Source organism: Lineus longissimus, chromosome 5, assembly GCF_910592395.1.
Source record: "Lineus longissimus chromosome 5, tnLinLong1.2, whole genome shotgun sequence".
In the NCBI taxonomy this organism is placed as follows: Eukaryota; Metazoa; Nemertea; class Pilidiophora; order Heteronemertea; family Lineidae; genus Lineus; species Lineus longissimus.
In genome coordinates, this window is record NC_088312.1 from 5007423 (window position 1) to 5027440 (window position 20018).

General features: G+C 40.9%; 3 protein-coding genes across 4 annotated transcripts in view; 2 read left to right on the forward strand and 1 right to left on the reverse strand.

Moving 5' to 3' along the window:
- LOC135487483 (phospholipase D1-like) overlaps positions 1-20018 on the reverse strand; it is a 78140-nt gene that overhangs the window by 47184 nt on the left and 10938 nt on the right. The gene's annotated exons all lie outside the window — the stretch shown is intronic.
- LOC135487485 (uncharacterized) lies at positions 349-10572 on the forward strand. 2 transcript variants are annotated; one of them, XM_064771183.1, is made up of 11 exons: positions 349-524; positions 1444-1773; positions 2028-2118; positions 2336-3959; positions 5268-5790; positions 6189-6494; positions 6740-7021; positions 7351-7794; positions 8566-8706; positions 9237-9315; positions 9733-10572. In XM_064771183.1, the coding sequence occupies exons 5-11, from the start codon at positions 5739-5741 to the stop codon at positions 10256-10258; spliced, it is 1830 nt and encodes a 609-aa protein (XP_064627253.1). In that variant the 5' UTR covers positions 349-524; positions 1444-1773; positions 2028-2118; positions 2336-3959; positions 5268-5738; the 3' UTR covers positions 10259-10572. The 2 variants fall into 2 exon arrangements, with proteins under 2 accessions (XP_064627253.1, XP_064627254.1); XM_064771184.1 differs by lacking the exons at positions 349-524; positions 1444-1773; positions 2028-2118; positions 2336-3959 and having other exon boundaries at positions 5153-5790.
- LOC135487486 (mucin-5AC-like) lies at positions 13075-18587 on the forward strand. The gene is made up of 8 exons (XM_064771186.1): positions 13075-13293; positions 13513-13591; positions 13865-15979; positions 16224-16505; positions 16836-17180; positions 17396-17801; positions 18183-18267; positions 18491-18587. Exons 3-8 carry the CDS (start codon positions 15934-15936, stop codon positions 18566-18568), a joined length of 1242 nt encoding a protein of 413 aa, XP_064627256.1. The 5' UTR covers positions 13075-13293; positions 13513-13591; positions 13865-15933; the 3' UTR covers positions 18569-18587.

The following is a 20018-nucleotide window of genomic DNA, read 5'->3' on the forward strand; positions in this document are numbered from 1 at the left end:
AAATTGGATCTGGGGCTGCCCCAGATAGAATCAAACTTCGACCCGAAAAGATAGCTATACTCAAGTGGTGGCCAATCAGGCATGTAGAACTTCCACCACTTGTCTCATTGGGTGGATGTGCTCTTAATGTTAAGACTAGAGTCAGACTGGAGTCGTTGCATTTGTTTATTTAAACCCACACTTAATGTTCAGACTAACCAGAAAAACCCGTCTCAGCATGACAAAAAGGAGAAATTGATTTTATCTTGACCTGTTCCTTGATTGGAACATCCTATCAATACCAGGACTTGATATTAACCTATACAAGTTGATACTTGTCCCTAATTGAAAACCTGTATCAACCACAAGTTGATCAGAACCAGAAGGAAGTAATCCAGTATCAACATTTTGTTATAAAACAAGGCAAATTTCAGGAGACGCACTTCAATTTTACGCAAATGTGACACAAGCTAGATCATCAAAACACTTTAAAATACCAACTCCAATATACCTATCGAAGCAGACAGAACGCTCCAACACTGCAGGTAGGTAAATCATCATCCACGAAAAATGGCCCAGTAAAAGCTGACACTGCGCGATTTGTGATACAGATCTTGGGTGAGTTAAGGTTTGAATATGTGACCTACAAAGGTAGGTCAGTTTCACATTATTTTCAGCACAACTCGATATGGCTGCTTGAGGTCACAAAGTAGGTCACCTAGTGATTTTCAATATTATTAGCTGGGAGCAAATGATGATCCGGCAACATGGACAATATATAGTGTGTCACTGATACAGTGGAACCCCGGTCGGCGACCAACCCGGTAATGCAACTACCTCGCTATGATGACCAAGAATCGCCGGTACGAATAGTTCAACTCTGAAGGATGAATATCCAAATATTCTTTTCACTTTAAAAATTTTGTTCTGGCTTTGAAAATTTTTCAGAATTTTGAACTCATGAAAAAATTCAACTCTGAAGGATGAAAAAATGAATAAGTTCAACAATTTTGGCGGGAAAACCTAATCATGCATTTTGTCCCCGGATTTTCAACTTCACTAACGTGACCAACCCGGTAACGTGACCATTCAACCTCGGTCCCATGAGTGGTCATTTTACCGGGGTTCCACTGTACATGTAGGTTATTGCGCTTTCAATTACAAAAACAGGGCTTGCCTTCGTAAGCGCCACAACATTATTTTTGGCACGCCAGGATCAATTGACCCACCCGTCTGCAAATGCTGGCTATGCAATATAAACAAATCACTTTTATCGCATCACAAATGAAATTCTTTGGCACAAATACAATATTTAAAACTAAACAACTGACAATTGTGGTGAGCACACATCCTTGATTATTCAGTAATATGATAGAAATCCTCACAATGGCAACCTATAAGAAAGAGTATTGGTCCATTAAATACTTCCTTGTCCATTCTACCTTCAATGTGCTCCTACTCCAGGTCCCACTGCCTTGGAATGGTCCGGTAACGAAAACAGATCTGCAACAACAGCACAGCCACCACTAAGACCAACAATAACTGAGATGGAAACTACAAGTCTGACATCGTTTAAAGATCCCATGACAACAAAAGTTGATATTGGAAGCTTGACAATGTCTGAAGATCCCAGGCATGAAGTCACAACTCCAGGAAGCCCATTAGACAAGTTAGATGGAACAGCCACATCATCATTGAAGACCACCGACTCCGTTCAAAGTTCAACTGCAGCACTATATGTCACCACCAACAATGCTGCGACTGGAATTCTCGATGTCGAAGATGGGGTTTCAGGTAAATAACTATACCATGTACATATATATATAGACAGCGCATGATTTTAGAACCCTTTAATTACCTATGTATCAACCCAGTGATGGGGTGCAAAATCGTCTTTTCAAATTGCATATCATCCGGAGACCGGGTTATCACCCAGAGACCAGGTGATCAATATGCAACTTATAACGCTTAAACAGTTGCACCACCATCCACAGGTTTTTAGTATTAACCATCAATAGATGACCATTCCATGCTATTTCTCATGGCAGGTGCATTGATGGGGGGCATCATAGCAGGCATCCTGCTCTTTGTTGTGTTGAATGTTGCCATGGCAATTATATGGGGACGGATAAGAAGATGGTAAGTTCTACTCAATTTTGATTGATTGAATAAAATCAGATTGGATTTGAAGACATTTTTACATATGGTATCAATTACAAATAATTAGTTAGCAGTTTTTAGTACCAATGCCGAATGTATCTTTAAATACATGCCAACACACAGGCGGTGCGGCCACCCCAGTGCATTTGAAAAATAACTTTTACGGGAATTTGACTTCAAAATCCTTCCTTTTCAGGAGGGCAAATTCAAAGGCCACAAAATCAGAGAACTTATCGAGTGCCAGTGGCACAGGTGACCTCTATGATGACACCAGATTGAGACCAGGTAACCTCTATGATGACACCAGATTGAGACCAGGTAACCTCTATGATGACACCAGATTGAGACCAGGTAACCTCTATGATGACATCAGATTGAGACCCAATGGAGGACTACGGCCACCAAACCAGGGACCCCCTTGGTGTAATGACAATGCGGCTTTCAATATAATCAATGAGGGCGAGTATACAGAGATAGGTGCCAGGAGAGGTGGTGTGAAGAACATCCCTTCCCTCCAGCTACCCACCCCGGATAACCGATCCGCATCATCTGGTGAACAGACTCCGGTGTATCTTGTCCTAGAGCTGGATGGACCACACAGTCCTGTATACTTCGAATTAGAATCAGAACTCTCTAACAGACTTGATAACGGTGCTGCAGAAGATGAAATTTACTCGTCGCTGCGACCGACTGGCTCGGAGACACAGACACCTATTTATCAATCCCTTGATCCGGATAACACTGGCGAGCACGTATTCCCAACGCTTTCAAAAGAATTGGAATACGAATTAGAGAACATTGCTAATGACACCAAACCTGAAGTCAGGATTGTGGATGGCACACCAAACCTAGAGTACGCTCTTGAAAGCAATGAACAAGGTGCAAATGAGGCACATAGTAATCGTCGGCCACTGCCGAAAATATCTGTTGATGACACAGGAGCAGACAGCTGTGATAGTTTCCCAATTAGTTATGATTACGTTTTTGGCATTGAGGCAAAAAAAGGTCAATCAGATTTCCGTCATTTAGAAATGGTGACGTCTATTTAGAACTGGTCGCAGACGATCAAGTACGAAAGGACAACATAAGTCAGGATAGTTACGATTACGTTCAGGATGTTGAGAATTGCCAAATTCCGGAAAATCTGGACAGGGAGAGAAATAGTTAGAATTGGTTTCTGGGGATCACGACAGCAATGAAAGACATGGAGACGGAAAACTGATAACAGACGATAATAATCCAAATATTTATCTTGATCTTATGCTGAACAGATAGATGACGGTTACCTCAAGCCGATGGTGTCAAGCCAGAACAAAGAGGACGACCACAGCAGTGTGGAGTACGATTAAACATATGCCAGCCAGGACCAGTATGTGCTGACTTCTGGTGGGCAAGAGAACAACTTAAGTAATTAACTGCTTGAAGCGGAATCTCTCTTAAAGGGAACTGAAACCGCCCAGCCAGTTCGTATGACCTCGTTTCATTTCCTGCGTATCGGGTGATCAGAACGAGGCATGAATGAAACATGGCGCCTAGCTGTCAATCATTGAGTGACGTCACTACTATGGAATTTACTACGAAAACTCATGAATGAAAGATCGCATGACTCACGTGATTCTCACATGATGCTCAAGAATAACAAATTGAATAGCGCATGCTCGGGCACTGGGGGCAGAGCTACAAATCTGAACTCCAATAGGAAGTTGGAAGTTTGACTTTCTCGGGCGGTGAAAGTCGAAAAGTTGAATAAATCGCTCGGCAGCTTTGTTTTACAGTATGACACCCTCTCTACTGAGGAAAATGATTTTGGTCTCATATCTGTAAGTGTCAATCAATGTGACCTTAATAAAGTAATCACGGGGTTCTTAGATATTATTCAGTATAATGATACCGAATTCACCTAGATTCAGTTCTTCAGGGCAAATTGCCCACTGACCACAAAAATTTTATCAGGGCTTGGATGATTCTCGGTGTGTGTACAGCCCGATCGAGCCATGTATAAATCTTGTCTAAATTAACCCATTAGGCGCCATATCGCCCTCTGCCGCCCTGTTCATTTTGTGCCGTATCGCCCTAAGCCGCCCTGAAGTTTAGAGGCCGTTATGGAATACTTGTGGCGACAACAACCAAACACCAACATCGATTCCAGGTGGCTGGCATCCTAATCATCATAATTCATGCATTTTTTTCATATGGTCGTGTGGAACGATTGAGTGTATTTTGAAGTTGAAGTTCGGGTGCCCGAGGTTTGACCTAGCTTACTGCGACACAGAAATTCTATTGTAAGCGTACTTTGTGTACAACATGTACAATGGCGAATCATCTATTGTCCGTTCAAGATGTGTTGGCGAACCTTGACGAGAGTGATTATGATGCCAATGAGAGTGGGGATGATGAGGAGGACCACTGGGGGGTCCAGGGGGGGGGGGGTCAGATATGGATGTCGAAGGGGGTTATGACGAAATTGAAGAAGTAAGTTTTGCACAAGTTTTCGTGCATGCTTTCTTGCCATTTGGCGCCAATTTCAAACTAAAGCAGACGATCTGTGTTCGGGTTGATTTTATCGTTGTGTAGTGATTGAGGGTGTGGTTGGGGGTGGGGGGGTGGGTGCCCTGCCACGCCCCCAAGATAGCTAAAGGTGTTGCAGGTGCATTGTTTTGGTTTTATTCACTGTAATGATGATGAGGTGAGGTGGAGTTGGGGTAATCTGTAAGCTGTAACTAATGTTGCTGACATGTACCCAACAATTCATGCCTATACAGGCAATATGGGCACCAAAATTAAATTTCATTGATTTTTGATCATGGTCCGGGTCAGGGGGGGTTAATTTTCACTATTTTTTACATTTTTGAAGAAAAATATGTTGTAACATGTCCATCATGTTCTAAGGATCAAAATAAATATATCTTGTAATACATCATCTCCAACTTGTTCTATCTCATTTGTGCAAAAACCAAAGCATGGTCGAAAATGTGAAAAACTGTAAAAACCTCTGAGAGAAAAGCTGCATTTAATTTTAGACGTCTGGCGCCTAATGGGTTAAAGATAAAATCTTTAACCATGTTTTTGGCAATCCACGAAATTCTTATTCCAGGTATTTTGATACCACGGTCTTTTTTTTGTATCAGATGTACATTGGCGGCATTAAATGTGCACTTGTTCAACCTAAATAACAATTAAAGGATTTAACGGTGGGCTGTCTTTCCAGTCTGTATAGTTAAAGGTATTCTTTTGTGACACGCTTTCCACAGCGGTTCTGCTAATAATCTTATCACCAGACATAAGGCCCCTTTAACAATCCAACACATTTAAATGCCCACTACACAACAATGTAGGAAATTATGTCACCCCATTTAGAATGGATAATAATAGCAATGGAGGTGGGGTTCCTGGAAGCCTATATGTTCGTAAACAGGCAAGTCATACTGCAAACAGTCCACGGAGCGAGCGGGCCAATGGAAGTTGCCTTCAAATCAGGTTTTCCCAAATCAATGACGTTTGTTGTGATGCGTCGATCAAGATACGTGTATTAATGGAGAAAGTTTCTGGAGAGAGTTTGATTGTGACTTGGAGAGGAAAAGAGCACAGAAGTTAATACAATGTTGTTGTGGATTGGATTTATGTTCATTACGGCCGCACAGGCTTACCAAGGTAGGTAGAGGAAGGGAATAAACCATAATATGTAGGTAGATACAGGGTTCTTGTTCATCAGCTCAGGTATTCATATGTACAAAATAGGTTTATCAGGCCTTAATTGATTTATTTTGTTAAGTACAGAATAAGAGAGAAATAAGGTGCATAAATAAGGTTTAGTGGGGTCCACAAATAAGGTGTACTGGGGTCAAATAAGGTGTACTGGTGTACACAAATAAGGTGTACTGGGGTCAAATAAGGTGTACTGGTGTTCACAAATAAGGTGTACTGGGGTCAAATTAATTGGAAATCAACCGATATTGACAGATTTCCAAAATACTTCACGTAGGGTATCCCAATCAGGTCATCTGAAGTGGTCCACACAACTTAATCCAGTGACTCCACCTTGTTTTCAGTGCTTCACGTTCGTTCCGCAAAGGGTTCACAGAGTTTTACATGGGCCGAAGCAAATGCAGAATGCCAAAAACGTGGCATGAATTTGGCATCGCGGAGTCAGCTTCAGACCGCATTTCAAGAAGGCCTGGACGTCTGCCGGTGTGGTTGGATACGAAAAAAGATCGCTCTCAAACCTATCCAGTATCCAAGAGCGGGATGCGGAAATAAACGGAAAATAGAAGTCTGCAACCAGGCTGCTGGAGCTGTGGCTGCCATTTTTGGAAATTCAAATGCTGCCCATGACGCATTTTGTTATTCACCCAAAGGTAAATGCATGGTTTTGTATTTGATACCCTAAACTTGCTGCAACAAATGATACCATGTGAACGTGTGTTCTGACATGAACGCAAGTAAAGCATTTCCTTGGCATATAATGTACATGTAGTGTAAATCAAATGTCAATACTTGATAATACTGTTACCTCAAATGCTACAACAGACACAAAATTCAACTTTTTCTACTGGTTTCAAATTGTCTTCACTCCTTCTGATTTCTATATCTAATGTTTCAGGAGAGTCACCAGAAATGTCAACTGAAATCTGTGACACAGACCGAGACACAACCTTAAAGTGTAGAAAAAACAACAGTCTCCTTCTGATACTAGAAGTCAAAAGATACATGACGCAAACTTGCCGTGGTGAAATTTCCAATATCACCGATCACTTTCCTGCCGTTGCTGGACAGTGCAGCTTGAAACAACACTGCAAGGTGTCGCTGGCAAATCTGCGCCTCCAGGACACAGATGTCAACAATTTGTGTACATGCGCTTCCATTAGATACAGATGTATAGTTGGTAGGTAAAACATTTCGGAGGGGTCTTATTGATCACCATTTCATTTGTCTTTAACACTATGTCTTACTAGTCACCCAGGCAAAAATGTCTTCCACCTCTAGTTTGATTGAACAAATACTTCTGAGGTGAAGATATCAAAGTCTCTCTCTGGCTTGAAATTCATTTTCTATGCTCTCTATTTGGCTGGTGCACATAAAACAAGGGGCAGAGGTACTGATCACTATAGAGTTCAACCATCAAATCTGAAACATACATGTACAACCACATTAAAACCTCTTCTATACATGCAGTTTCATCAAACTTCATACTCTGTATTGTTTACTTTTCAGATATTCCTGTCTTTGACATCTGTCCAGCGACCAAAACAGAACTGACTGCCCCCGAGGGCTACCTCACCGGACCAAAGTACCCCAACCCTATGCCGAACATACTGAACATAATGCAGTGTAACTGCACAATAAAATCATCGGGAAAATTGACATTTTTGATACAAGATATTAAACTCCATCGAAATGTTAACATAAAGGAGTGTCAACAAAATCTTGGCATTATGGGGCCATCTGAAAATACCCCTCTGAATTCAAATACTCTTTCTTGCGCTGATAATGGGTATGAGGAAAGGACAATTTTCACAACTGTCAGTGATTGGACATCGCTTTTGTTTTGGAATCGTCCGGAAAACTATGATGACACTGGCGGCGATTACGGAGATTACGAACCAGAGGATATCAGTGGAGGAAGATTTCTCATGAAATATGACAGTAAATTAGTCAGTAAGTATCATTACCAAAATACTATGACATCTCCATGTTCAAACCCCCAGGGACCTATTAACCAATCAGTACACTATTAAAACATAGGTTTCTGGCTTTTGGATGAACATTTTTCCATGTAATTCAATGAAAGGCTGATATACACATACCAAGAAATATATCAATTATTTATCTATCAGATATTAAAGCACTGTCTAATGCAGGTCAACGGTGTAATTGATGAATAGGCCTACTCAAACAAGAGCTACAACCCAAGAATGTGGGCCCCATGTGGGTCAATGCGGAAGTGACAGGATAATGAGTTCATTAAATCAGATCTGCATGATGTCACTATAATCATCAACTAATTACCCTAAATTGTCATTATTTTAGTTGCCTGAATCACCAACATCACGTCATGCTGTCATATGAACTAAACATGATTTAACCCATCATTTTTCCTCTTTTCTGACGACCATTTTTTATCAGCTTGGTTGTGACCAAGCCAATATGACCCGACCACTTGATGTAGTGTCGAGCTATTTCCAACAGACAGCTTTTTCCATTTCCATTAATGTGCATTACAGATGGCAGCTCAACGAACCCAAAAATTGAATGAAACAAGACTTTTTACACATGTGTGGTATCCTTGATAAGGCAATGAAAAAGCAGGAAAATAGCACTTTCTCAACCAAATGAACAAGAAGGTTGCAGTAGTGCATTGCTAAATATCCCAAGAAAACATATATACAACTCTGTCAACTGATGACTACATCTTTTGTGTCTTTTCAGAAGGAAGCGACTTTAAGCTTGTCTGTGAACGTACATGGGATGTTGCACCACCTATTATTAATTCTCAAACTTTACCGCCATCCACTGCTTTAACCACACTGGTTGCAGTACCGCCATCACCTCCAGGACAGATAAATCAAGGTATGTCTTTGGTCCCAGAATCCCAAACTTGATCACAAAATAGATAATCATTGTATATTTTACATCTATTTGTATTTCAAAACAGGAAGGTAAAATGAATTGAGAGCTGATCAAGTAAGTGTCAGTGATAACATTTTAAGCCCTTTAAACAATATTGGGCAACTTCTTGATGTAGGAGGATACAGGAAAACCCGGAAACTACGCTGGCAGAGAGAGAGTGACCTTCTCTGTCACAAAGTCGTGCCCTGACCGGGGTCAAACTGAAGACATTGGAGGTGACAGGTGCTGATGTATTATACTATTTAAATTCCATCATCGGTCTTCCGCCACTCTCTCTGCCCTACAAAACACAGAAGTGCTGCTCCCTTTAAAGTTATCATAAAGCTCCTGATCCTGTTCATTGTAATAGCTGCTCGGACTTACAGACAGTAGAGAAATTATTCAAGTACACATTGGGTGAACCTTCCGACACCCCCACCATGTGCACTTCTTTTCTGCTTGCATTATCCTGTTCGTTCGACTATTTTCAGGTGTTATCATTGGTGCAGCAGTGGGAGGGGGTCTCCTCATTATAATCATTGTCATCCTAGTTATTTTCATCATTAGAGGGTAAGTAGCCAGGTGGCGACATTTTGTCACTTGTGATATATCGAGTTAATGTCTCACGGGCAAACTGTACTTCGAACAATTTTAAATGCTTTCTACTTACTCTTTAAGTTAAGGTAAGGATCACATGTAGCATGACAGCCAGTCGCAGACATAAAGTTACACAATTTCTATATAGAGCGATGTGAGTTTGCATAATCGGAGCAAAAAGACAGGCGAATTGTCAGGCGAGGTAATGATCTTGTCCCCAAAACTGCTCCTGGTTGGTCTGATTTCAAAAAGGTTTAACAGAGAGCTGAAGCATTGACCAAAGGACATATTTTTGCTGTAGAATTAAATCGAACGTAACTAATCTATTTGAGAACAGATTCATAAATTTCCCTTCTACACCAACTCATTATTCGTTATATTTTCTTTCAGAAAACGACGAACAAAAAAAGGTTTCCAAAAACCTCCAATTGGAGGGCAAACAAGCGAAGGGCAAATAGCAAATCCATCCTATAATGCCGCAATTAGAAATGATACGATAGGTAACCAGAACAATTTAGAAGCACAAGCAGTGTCAGGATACAATTATATCGACGAATCTGACCTTGATCGGGACAATGTTGAGTTTTATTCGACACCAGATTTGGCCAATGGCGTAGTCGAGGAGAGCATTTATGTTAATGATGAAATTAGTAGGATGGACTGTGTTCGTGGTAGCTACGAAGCTCTAAACCCAAAATACATTGAGCGCCAAGATTCAAATATCTACGAAGGTTTTGATGAACCGAAAAAGAAAGGTGTTTCGAGTAAAGCGTCGGGTAAAAGTAATACAAGTGGACATTCATATGCTAAGTATGAAAGGGCGCCGCCTGACGGAATTGAGGAGGAGAATGTATACGATGATTGTGTACCACAAGCACAACAGGAGGAAGATATGTATGCCTCTGTTGATGATTAGATCTGGAAACTTTAATGGGGAGGAGGGGGGGCAGAATTACCCTAAATAACGGAAACAGGTATCTCCCCCGCCCTCGGGAAGCTTTCATCCAGTGAGCAACTAAATGTGCTGTGAATGTTTTATTACAAACAGCAACATTTTGGACTATGCCACTCAAACAATAGAACCAACTCCCACATGCCTAACATTCGACAAGTGCAAAATTGGCCCAATTAGGCATTCCGAACTTTCATTCGGACAATGTAGATATTTTATGTCATGATATTTTATAGTGTATGGAAAACAAATATATTTTGGTATTTATTCGAGATTTATACAAGTCTGAATAATCTATCTGGATTACATGATTGTACCTTTTTGTATTCATCTAGTCTGCGTAATATGGTAGAGAATATGAACTAGAGGCCCAAGGGCCTGGTGCTAAGCTGAGACATCAGCTTTTGCTGACAGGAGAAGATGTCCAGGCAGCTGCAAATGTGCTCAATTGTACTCCTTGGAAATGGTGCATTGTAGCACTGCCATGTTGTGGTGCAACATGTGCAAAGGTGCAGCATTTTTTGTAAATTTTAGGCAGTTGTGTTTAGATATTCATGGACCGGTCATAGCCATTGGCCTCTTATTGCGTTCTGGAAAATGTAACTTATGTCTTGTAAATGAAACACAAATAAACAAATGTTAACCTAAATAGTGTGTTTGTTGTGATTATCACATTATAGAGGGCATGAACATTGCCATATTAATTACCCCATCAGGTAGCTCTAAAGTACGTTGGATAATTACTCTAGTCTAAAAATAGTCTCCTCATCAAGATTATATGTTTTTAGTTTGCTGTTTGACAATATATTATCAGAAATTTTGCCCATTAATGACCACAGCAGGCAGACGTCATTGGTGTTGACACTGTTATGCAACAATATCGGGAAAACCGATATTTTTTCCCCACAATACTACAGAATATGATGAATTTTTATCTCTGACCATATTCACGAAATATAATATGTATATATATGACAATATTCTCTCGGTTTTAACATCTGATGAGAAACAATAGCAATGCCACAATTCTCCACGTAGTGAGAGATGCCTCGCTCCACAACAAGAGTAATCCCAGGATTCTTTCTGCGACAGAGGCAGCAGTAACCGTCGCCATATTTGGATATCGTCATGGTGTGTCCGTGCGGTAGTCGCTGTATAATTCGATCCTGTGATTGTGATGTCACTTCTCTCTCAGTCGAATGTTACTCAATGTATTATGACGATACAAGCAGGAAAAGCGGCTGTAGGTAGCGAGGTAGACATCTCAGAATTCTTGGTTTCACCTGCATGTGAAGGCAATTCCACTCTGATGGCAGAGCCAATGAAGAGGAGAAGCCTTTATTACCAAAATGTTCTTGGTATGATGGGTTGGCTTGCTTGGAAATAACCTTGTCAAAAAGCATTTGAAAACAGTATTTTATTTCATTGTACCCAGGGACTGACATTTTTTCCACTCCGACCATTATCCTTACTCTTTGGTGTAATTCATTACTGATTTAGTATTAACTTGTCAGGTGGCAGCAAGCCATCAGCAGACAACTCGATTTGCAGTTGACACGTAAAGAGGAGAAAATGTCAGTTTCGGTCCTTATGAGTTACGAGTTAAGGTGTACCTTTCACTGTGGACCCACTGTTAGAACACACAGACTTACAACCGTGGCGCGAACAGCAACCTATCAAAGGTTTATCAACCTGGGCAGTAAAAGTATTGTACACAACAGAACAAAACCATTTGTATATAACAAGAATCTAAACCAGAAAAGAAATTTTCAAGTTAGTGAACAATGTTAGTGTGAAAATGCAAAGAAACTTACCAGGCCGGAGAAACAAGAAGATGGAGAAATTACATACTCACACTCTTCTTAGTAATAGTTGTATAGTCACTGATGCATGTCAAGTACGTGTAATACATGTAATACATAGCCATCAGCCAATCACTTCCTTCAGTCCAGGATCAGTAATGACATGAATCATGTCACAACCATCAGTCCTGAGACCTTGGTACATTTTGATTGAGCCTACCTGTGGCAAAATGTGGCTGAATATCTAGCCACATTACAGCTGATGTTGTTGCTAACCAAATTCTCGTGAGGCAAAGAGATTTTTTAGACGGTTAGCCCCATTGGTTAAGACTATAGAGCTTTCATGCCCCAGTGCCAACAACCCTGGGATATGGAGATAAACCACCGGAGTTGATGCAGAGATGTGTTGTTTCACTCCGAGGCCTGCAGTCCTTATGACCATGACCATGTTGCCAATTTGGACAAGAAGAAAATACTGCTGACCAAATTCTCAAAGACTGAGCTCTGTTCAAAGTTAAGTTGAGAATGACCTGGAAAGAGGATCATGACTCCAAGACCGAACTGTAAGGGACAGATGCTGACCTGAGAGCTACAGTCATACACAACAAACATCTCATCCTGTTGTTGAACAGTAAGAAGGAGAGCTCTTTTTGATGAAGCAATGTTTGCCCTGGCAATTTGAAAATGCTCCAAAACGTAACTTAATGGAATGTCTTCTCTTTCACAGCTTGGCCCACATGCGATGAGAAATCGTATGACAAAACTAAGCTGGAAATCTTTGATAGAAGATTGGCAGTGACCCGTAATCAATGTTTTCTTAAAGCAAGCAGGAAGAAACTATTGAGTCGGTCACAAAATTCACCTCTGTTCAATCAATTGATAAGAAGGTAGGCCAAATGATAGGCATTTTGAATGCTATACAAACCATTATGAAGGTCTGCAGAAAGAAAAGTACACAGTAATACATGATATATCTCTTTTGAATCATGAGATTTTAGTCAGGTATACCAAATACATGCCACCATTGCTGGAAAAACCTTCATATTTTGAACCACAACATCTTGACTGGATAAATGGTGGTGGATTAAGGAAGTTGACTTTCATTTTTACAAATGGCTGAACCAGGGGGAACATTTGCAGGCGGTACAGAAGGTAATATCACCAGAGAGGGGCCTGCCAGAGAGACGGACAACAAAGGTACGGAGACAGTCTTGTTTTCTCTGATAAGAAAAAAAAACCTAAATGTTATCGTTTTCTCTGCCTTACAAAGTTACCACAGTGTCTTCCAGCAAGCCAAACAATTCACCACCAAATGCAATATAATGGAACAGAATTCCTGAATATCATCAATGTTATGAACTTTGAGATAACATGGTTACTACATGTATAATCATACATTACTCCCCCTATTTTCAGGTGTCATCATTGGTTCGACTATTGGAGGTTTGGTCTTCCTTGCCCTCATTATTGTAGCCATTGTCCTACTGGTGAGAAGGTAAGCATTAAATGAAGTGAAATCAGAAGACTTGTGAATTCCATTAGCCACAATTTAGTGACTTGGAAGTCAAAAGTGACTCGGAATCTTTTTGTGATGGAATCTGAAGTGGGGTAATGGGAGGTGAATCTGTTTACTGAACAATATTTGGGGTCAAGCCTCTTTGTTCACTAAGCATTGCTGTTGATACAATGTTTGACTTGCCACAGGCTTTTGCTTAAGGATGTTCTCTCAGTCTTTTATCAAAGCACTTTGTGTCTCTTACACTTACAGATATGGACGGCCTACTAAGAGGCATCTAAAGAGAGCTATGCAGGGTGTTGAAAACAACGCTTCCCTTCACTCCCTCTATCGGCAGCCAGCATTCGCCCATCCGCATACACGAGTAATAGAGAGCATAACACTTGAAACAATAGAAGTTGAGAAACCGAAACTGAAAACCATTGAGGCATACTATTCTGCCTCTAATGAAGCAGTAGAGTTTGGTGAGGTTGATGCTAGTGTGTATCAAGATCCGATGCTAAACCTGGCACTAGCACAAGGGCGTTCCACAAATAGCGAACAGGTAGTGCAAGAAGAAGACACATGTATTGATCGAACTTATCTGAAAAGTAGTTCCAAGAATGACAATCTGGCCATGGGTAAGACGACTCAGATTGAGGACTATGCCTATGTTGGCCCTGGTGACCTTGAAATGATTAGTTCTGGTCTCCCAGAGGAAAGAACTGCAATAACCCAAGCTGATGTTCCAGAAGATAACGTGGCAAATTCCCATGAAAATGAAGAATATTTTGTACCAGGGGACAATCAACCATGCTTAGAAGGCATCTCTTCCGAAACGAACAGGAATATTAACCCTGCTTTTGCTGGAGATGAGGATGATGAAATGAACAATGTGAGGCTAAGCAGTGAAACAAATAAAGGGACTTACGAAAGCCTTCACCCTGACAGTAGTGAGAAAACCATTCACATGGACCTGGGAAAGGATGCTGGCATAAGTGCCAGTGATATTAGCGTTTATGGACAGGATTCCGAGACTGAAAATAAAGGACCTGAAGATGACACTTTATACTCTTTGGCAAATGATCCTGGAAAGGAGAATCTCGTGGAAAATGTGAATGGCAATGAGCACAGTGATCCCAAGTCAAAGGACAAAATTGATGTCTCACCTGAAAAAGAGCCTCAATAGAACATCTACAGCCCACTTAATGATTAAAACAATTTGGAACCAGCAAGACAGGTGGTGCTATTAGAGCTGGGCAATGCTCATGATATCAGTTGTGTCCTAACAATCGTATTTACATAGTACATTTACATTCAGCTTCTGCTTTCGATAGTATTGCTAGGATATTTTTGATTATTATGTAACTCTGTAAATAGTTTTTGTCCTGGAGAAGCCAGCTATCGAAGTGAATCACCGTCACTGACAACAATGAACATGTCTGGAATCAAGTGGAGGTTGCCATTTTCTCAATGCTCTCAACTTCCACTTGAAACTCACGATCAAAACCTGCATAGGGAAGGCTCTGAGTTCATGCAGCAGATTTTGTACCGGGTAATCAGATATTGTGTTGTCGTTCCAAGATGTACCAAATTGTGTTCAAGAGTTTCAACATGTTCCAAATGATGCTTGAACTTTCAATTTTAGGTCAAAGTATGCTGGCCACTTCAAATATTCACAGGGGACACCTACTCAAGTCTATGTATCACAGCTGAACAATTCACATATAACTCATATATTTTGGTCAATACGGTACTTGAAATCACATTCTTTTTGCAACTCAACACGGGGCAAATTAGTGGGTAGTACATTATGGCTGCAAAAGCTCCACAGGAGCTGATCGGTATTTTCAGTTTCAGTTAACGTTGAATTTCTTAGTATTTTGAACTAGTGCTCTTGAGGAATAGGGCTTACTTCACCACAGCTTTACAGATGGAACACTGACAGATCAATTACTTGGTGTATATTATCAAAACATAATATTATGGATGTGTATTGAGTCAAATTCTTCAGAGAGATCAACGATCGTAATGTCGAAATAAGAGGATACTTGCAAGTGCGAGAGTTGAAAACTTTGGAAAACCAACTTTGGGCAGTTTTTTCTCCAGGATTATTTCTGTTCAGAACTTTTATTGAACTGGTCTTTAAATTGTCACTGATTTGTGTCAGAAATATAAGTTTATCACACACTGCAGCCTAGCCTATTATATCTGAATCAATCAATGCGTTATAATGGATCATACCCTGTGGTGAAAATAAGTGGCGTGAACTACATCGATACAATAACGGCAACAAGCACCCGATTTGGGATGTGGATACCTTATTACTTGAGTCAGGAAATATGGAACTACTCTTCTTGACTATACTCCTTTTTCTGGACTTAACAGGTAGGAATCTTTATCAATATCTCATTTACTATCAAACATATATCTATCATTCTTGTTCTGTTGAATTTACCTGGAGTGCTTGGCCTTTTTTTTAGTTGCAAGACTGAAGTGTTGTTTACTTACATGTAGGTAGTCATTAATTCTTGCTAATACAAATCAATCTAATGCATTTTAGAACAGTTTGTGCCTGACTAAGGAAAAATGTGGTGTTTTGACAAAAATAAAAGTGCTTTTTGAATTTCAGGAGCTGAGATACTCAGGGATGTAGGTTGTTCAGGGCAAACCATTATTGTAAGCTGCAACAATGACCAAATTGTTCGGATAATTACTGCCAACTATTACCAGAAGAAGGCCAAACCAAGTTGGAAATGTCGTCAGTCAGCCTACTACGCTGCGTTAACAGCGCTAGATGACGCTGTCCCACAATGCAACAGCAAGCCCAGCTGTGCGATTTTGGTGCCAATGTGGCTGGTTGGAGTGTGGCAGGGACAGAACTACATGGAGATTGAGTACGAGTGTATACCAAGTAAGTTAGTTTGAGATGTGCAAAATTATTAGTAACAATGATTGTTCTATAAGAAGTGTGATGTGGAGTTTCCTCTTCGGATAAAGTAGAATAGGTAGACTGGTTAAAATAAGTATTACTCGTAGACTGGTTGAGATGGGTTATGCGTAGATTGGTTCCCAAGATGACTCACTAGAGTGCACCAGTCTTGTCTTGAACAATCATGAAGCAGTCACAACAACACATGGCATCCTCAACAGTCGAGCGCGGGGGAATATTGGTTTGTCAACCAAACATTGCAGACAAAAGATTTGAAAAAAGAAGTTAAAAACAATTTCCTTCGCTTTTCAGAACTACCTGTTTTTGATCTCTGCACTGACATTACGAAGCCAGCAGCAGCATCTGGTTACATCATCACCCCTGGTTACCCGAGTGTTGTCCATGGCAACACTGAGCTCCTGGAATGTCGCTGCAAGCTCGCCTCAAACAAGGATATCAGTATCAAACAACTTGAAGGGAGCCTCCCAGGAGAAAACTTCCTTTGTAATAAATACAAGACCAAGACAGATACAAATAGCACGACTACAATGATGTGTGATAGTGCCATTGATGATGTGTGGGGGGCGCTACACGTTGAGGTAGTCATGCTGCTGAAGCAGGCCGATGGGAAGGGGAAGACTTGGAAAGAATTTTCAGGTAGGGACAATTCAGTGTGAACAAGAGCAATGCACAGTGTGGCAAATTCTCTCAATAATGATGACAGATGGGTATGCTTGTGACTCAATATTAAGCAAGAGAGTTGGATCAAATGGGTGATAACACATCCAAATTTGGTGTGGCGTTCGCCTTTCTTGACGAACATCTGTCCTCTTACGAATTCCAAAGGTACAAGTATCAATTGTCAATTTTAGGAAAATCAGGAGCATCTCTGAACGTTACCTGCGAAAGAGTAAAGATACCAACGACGACAACCACCACTACCACTACTACTAGTGTCGCAACTACAAGACTAACCACCACAACGAAAAAACCTACCACCACAAAAAGGACCACAACAACATCCACAACATCTACAACCATCACAACAACAACACCAAAACCCAAGGCAACAACAATACAAGTGTCCCTAGTCCCAGTAATACAGAATAAGATGGCATCCTCAACATCACCTCCAGAAAACGCAAGTCACTATGACGAAACAACAGAGTCAAAGACTGGATGGGAAATTCAACCCTCCAAGCCGAGGGACACGAAACTAACTCAACAGACAGAGTCAACCAGCACATTTGTGCCAGCAGCTACTGCAGGAAATGGCAAGTACTTAGTGCTAAGTCTCCCTCCATGGGCAGCTGGAGGGGTCTGTAGTCCAAGCTTAGATACAAAATATCTTTACACTTGTCATCATGCATGTTTTGCTTGGTCATTGGTCTTATGATAGGTAGAGTGATTTTCTGTGTGAACTCAGCTTCACAGTGTACATAGAATTTCATGTGTGGCGGTGTTATTTCTAAAGGTTTTTTGGACAGCACCAACAACAGACATATTCGAAGGCCAATTCAGCCCACAGAAGTATCACTCAACACCAATACAATATGAGGTATACTAAGTGTCTCTTTACATGCCTCAAATATTGACCTCATTCAATTCTCAATGTACATACATGTACGTAAGAACTACATGCTTTTCTTTGTATTACAGATCTCGTTTTGGTGACAGTGCTTGGAGTGGTTCTCCCCATTATCTTCATCGGAGCAGCAATTATGACATGGTGCCTACTGAACAGGTACATGTAAATGTCAAATCATTCATCCTAAACATATTGCTTGAACTCACAAAACTTCACTGAAATAAAGCTGTTTCTGAGGATTTTCTGGTACAAATTCTTACTCACAGAATCTAAATTTCTTTCACTACTAGTAGAAGGAAACTTGCAAAGCGAGCAACACTAGATCTTACTGAACTCAGCTTTTACTCCCTACAATTTCTTTTTTCTTTCTTCTTTTAAGACGAAAAAAAGAACGAAGGGACAAAACCAGAAAATTGTCGAGGGTGCCACTCGGCACTCAAACAAGCGACCTAAGTGAGGAGCGGGGCTTAGATCCAGGTATCTATGCAAGGGAAAGCTGGCTCCCAGGAAACGAATATGACATTATACGTAGCGATGAGCCTTATCGAGATTCTGACTGCGAACATTTCAGTGAGTCTGCTCACGGGAGCGTGTATGAATACGCTAGACCTTTATCCTTCCTTCCTGGTCGCAGTGGTGCGTACTACAATCCATCGATGGAGGGCACGGGCGAATCAGGAACACCGCCACTGACCCATCGAAGCCTGGAGAGCTCAAGTTCAAGTTCCTCACAACACACGGAAAGCACATGTATGCATCTACCTTTTGATGATCCTGATATCTATTTTGAACTTGACGCCTTACCACCACTCCATAAAAAGTGCACAAAATGTGGCCAAATGAAGAAGAAATATCTATCAGAAAATGTGAATAGGCCGATTCACTTTATATATGAGGAAGTGGAGTTTAATGAAAACGGAAGTGATTATTTGGACGTTGAGAGCATGAAAAGTGGGAGCGCTAAAAATGACAGGATGGGGATTTATTATATTGAGCCAAAGACAAGGAAGACGCACACGAAACGCAAAGGATCCAAGAAACGTATTCGGAAGACTGCTTTGAGTAATGTTGGCGAGAATGGGTCAGTGGATGAGGAAAACGGGGAGATTCATGCAAAGGGCGGGAGGACAAACGAAGAGGGTAAAGATCAGGTAGATAAAGGATATCAGGATAAGCCCGATTATTTGACACTTCCAGCTGAAGGAGTAAAGGTTGATGCCCAGTATTCCTATACCAATGGGAACTGTTTGAGGCAAGGTGTTGAGAATGGGGTAGATCTCCATCGGGATGGTGGCACAAATCAGGTAGCTGGAGGAAGAGATGCCCACAGCAAGTTTGGTAAAGGTCCCCATGGCTCTGTACAAGTTCTCAACAACGAGCGGCCTGAACTACAGCACAAAGATTCAAAAGGGAGTGTCCAAATAACACGAAACCAATATGAACCTCTTGACCCGAGAAATTTGTCTGTGACAAATTATCAGACTCTTAAAATCACCACTCCTGACGTACAAAAAGATGTATATAATTTGAATAGTGACACTAAAGGACATTCAGGGAAGTATGTCAAAGAGAAAAAGTGCTTGAAGACTTTTGGGAAAAGTGATGGAAAACAGACAGAATTTAAGCCTTATGATTCAAAAAGGATGCCAGGTCATAGAATACCGAGCAATGTTGAAACAAACAAGGTGTTGAAAAATATACATCAACCTGAGCGACACCCATCCATACTGAAACAGAATACAATACCAGTGAAAGTTGATTCAAGTCCAAGGGGAGATGCCACTGAACGGCAAGCTGAGAACGGGAGCCGTTTCTATGAGTTGTATGATCAGGGGGTGGAGAGGGGTGTCCCTGATCTGGGAGATTACACACACACATATCAACATTTCAACAGAAGGATCTAGATG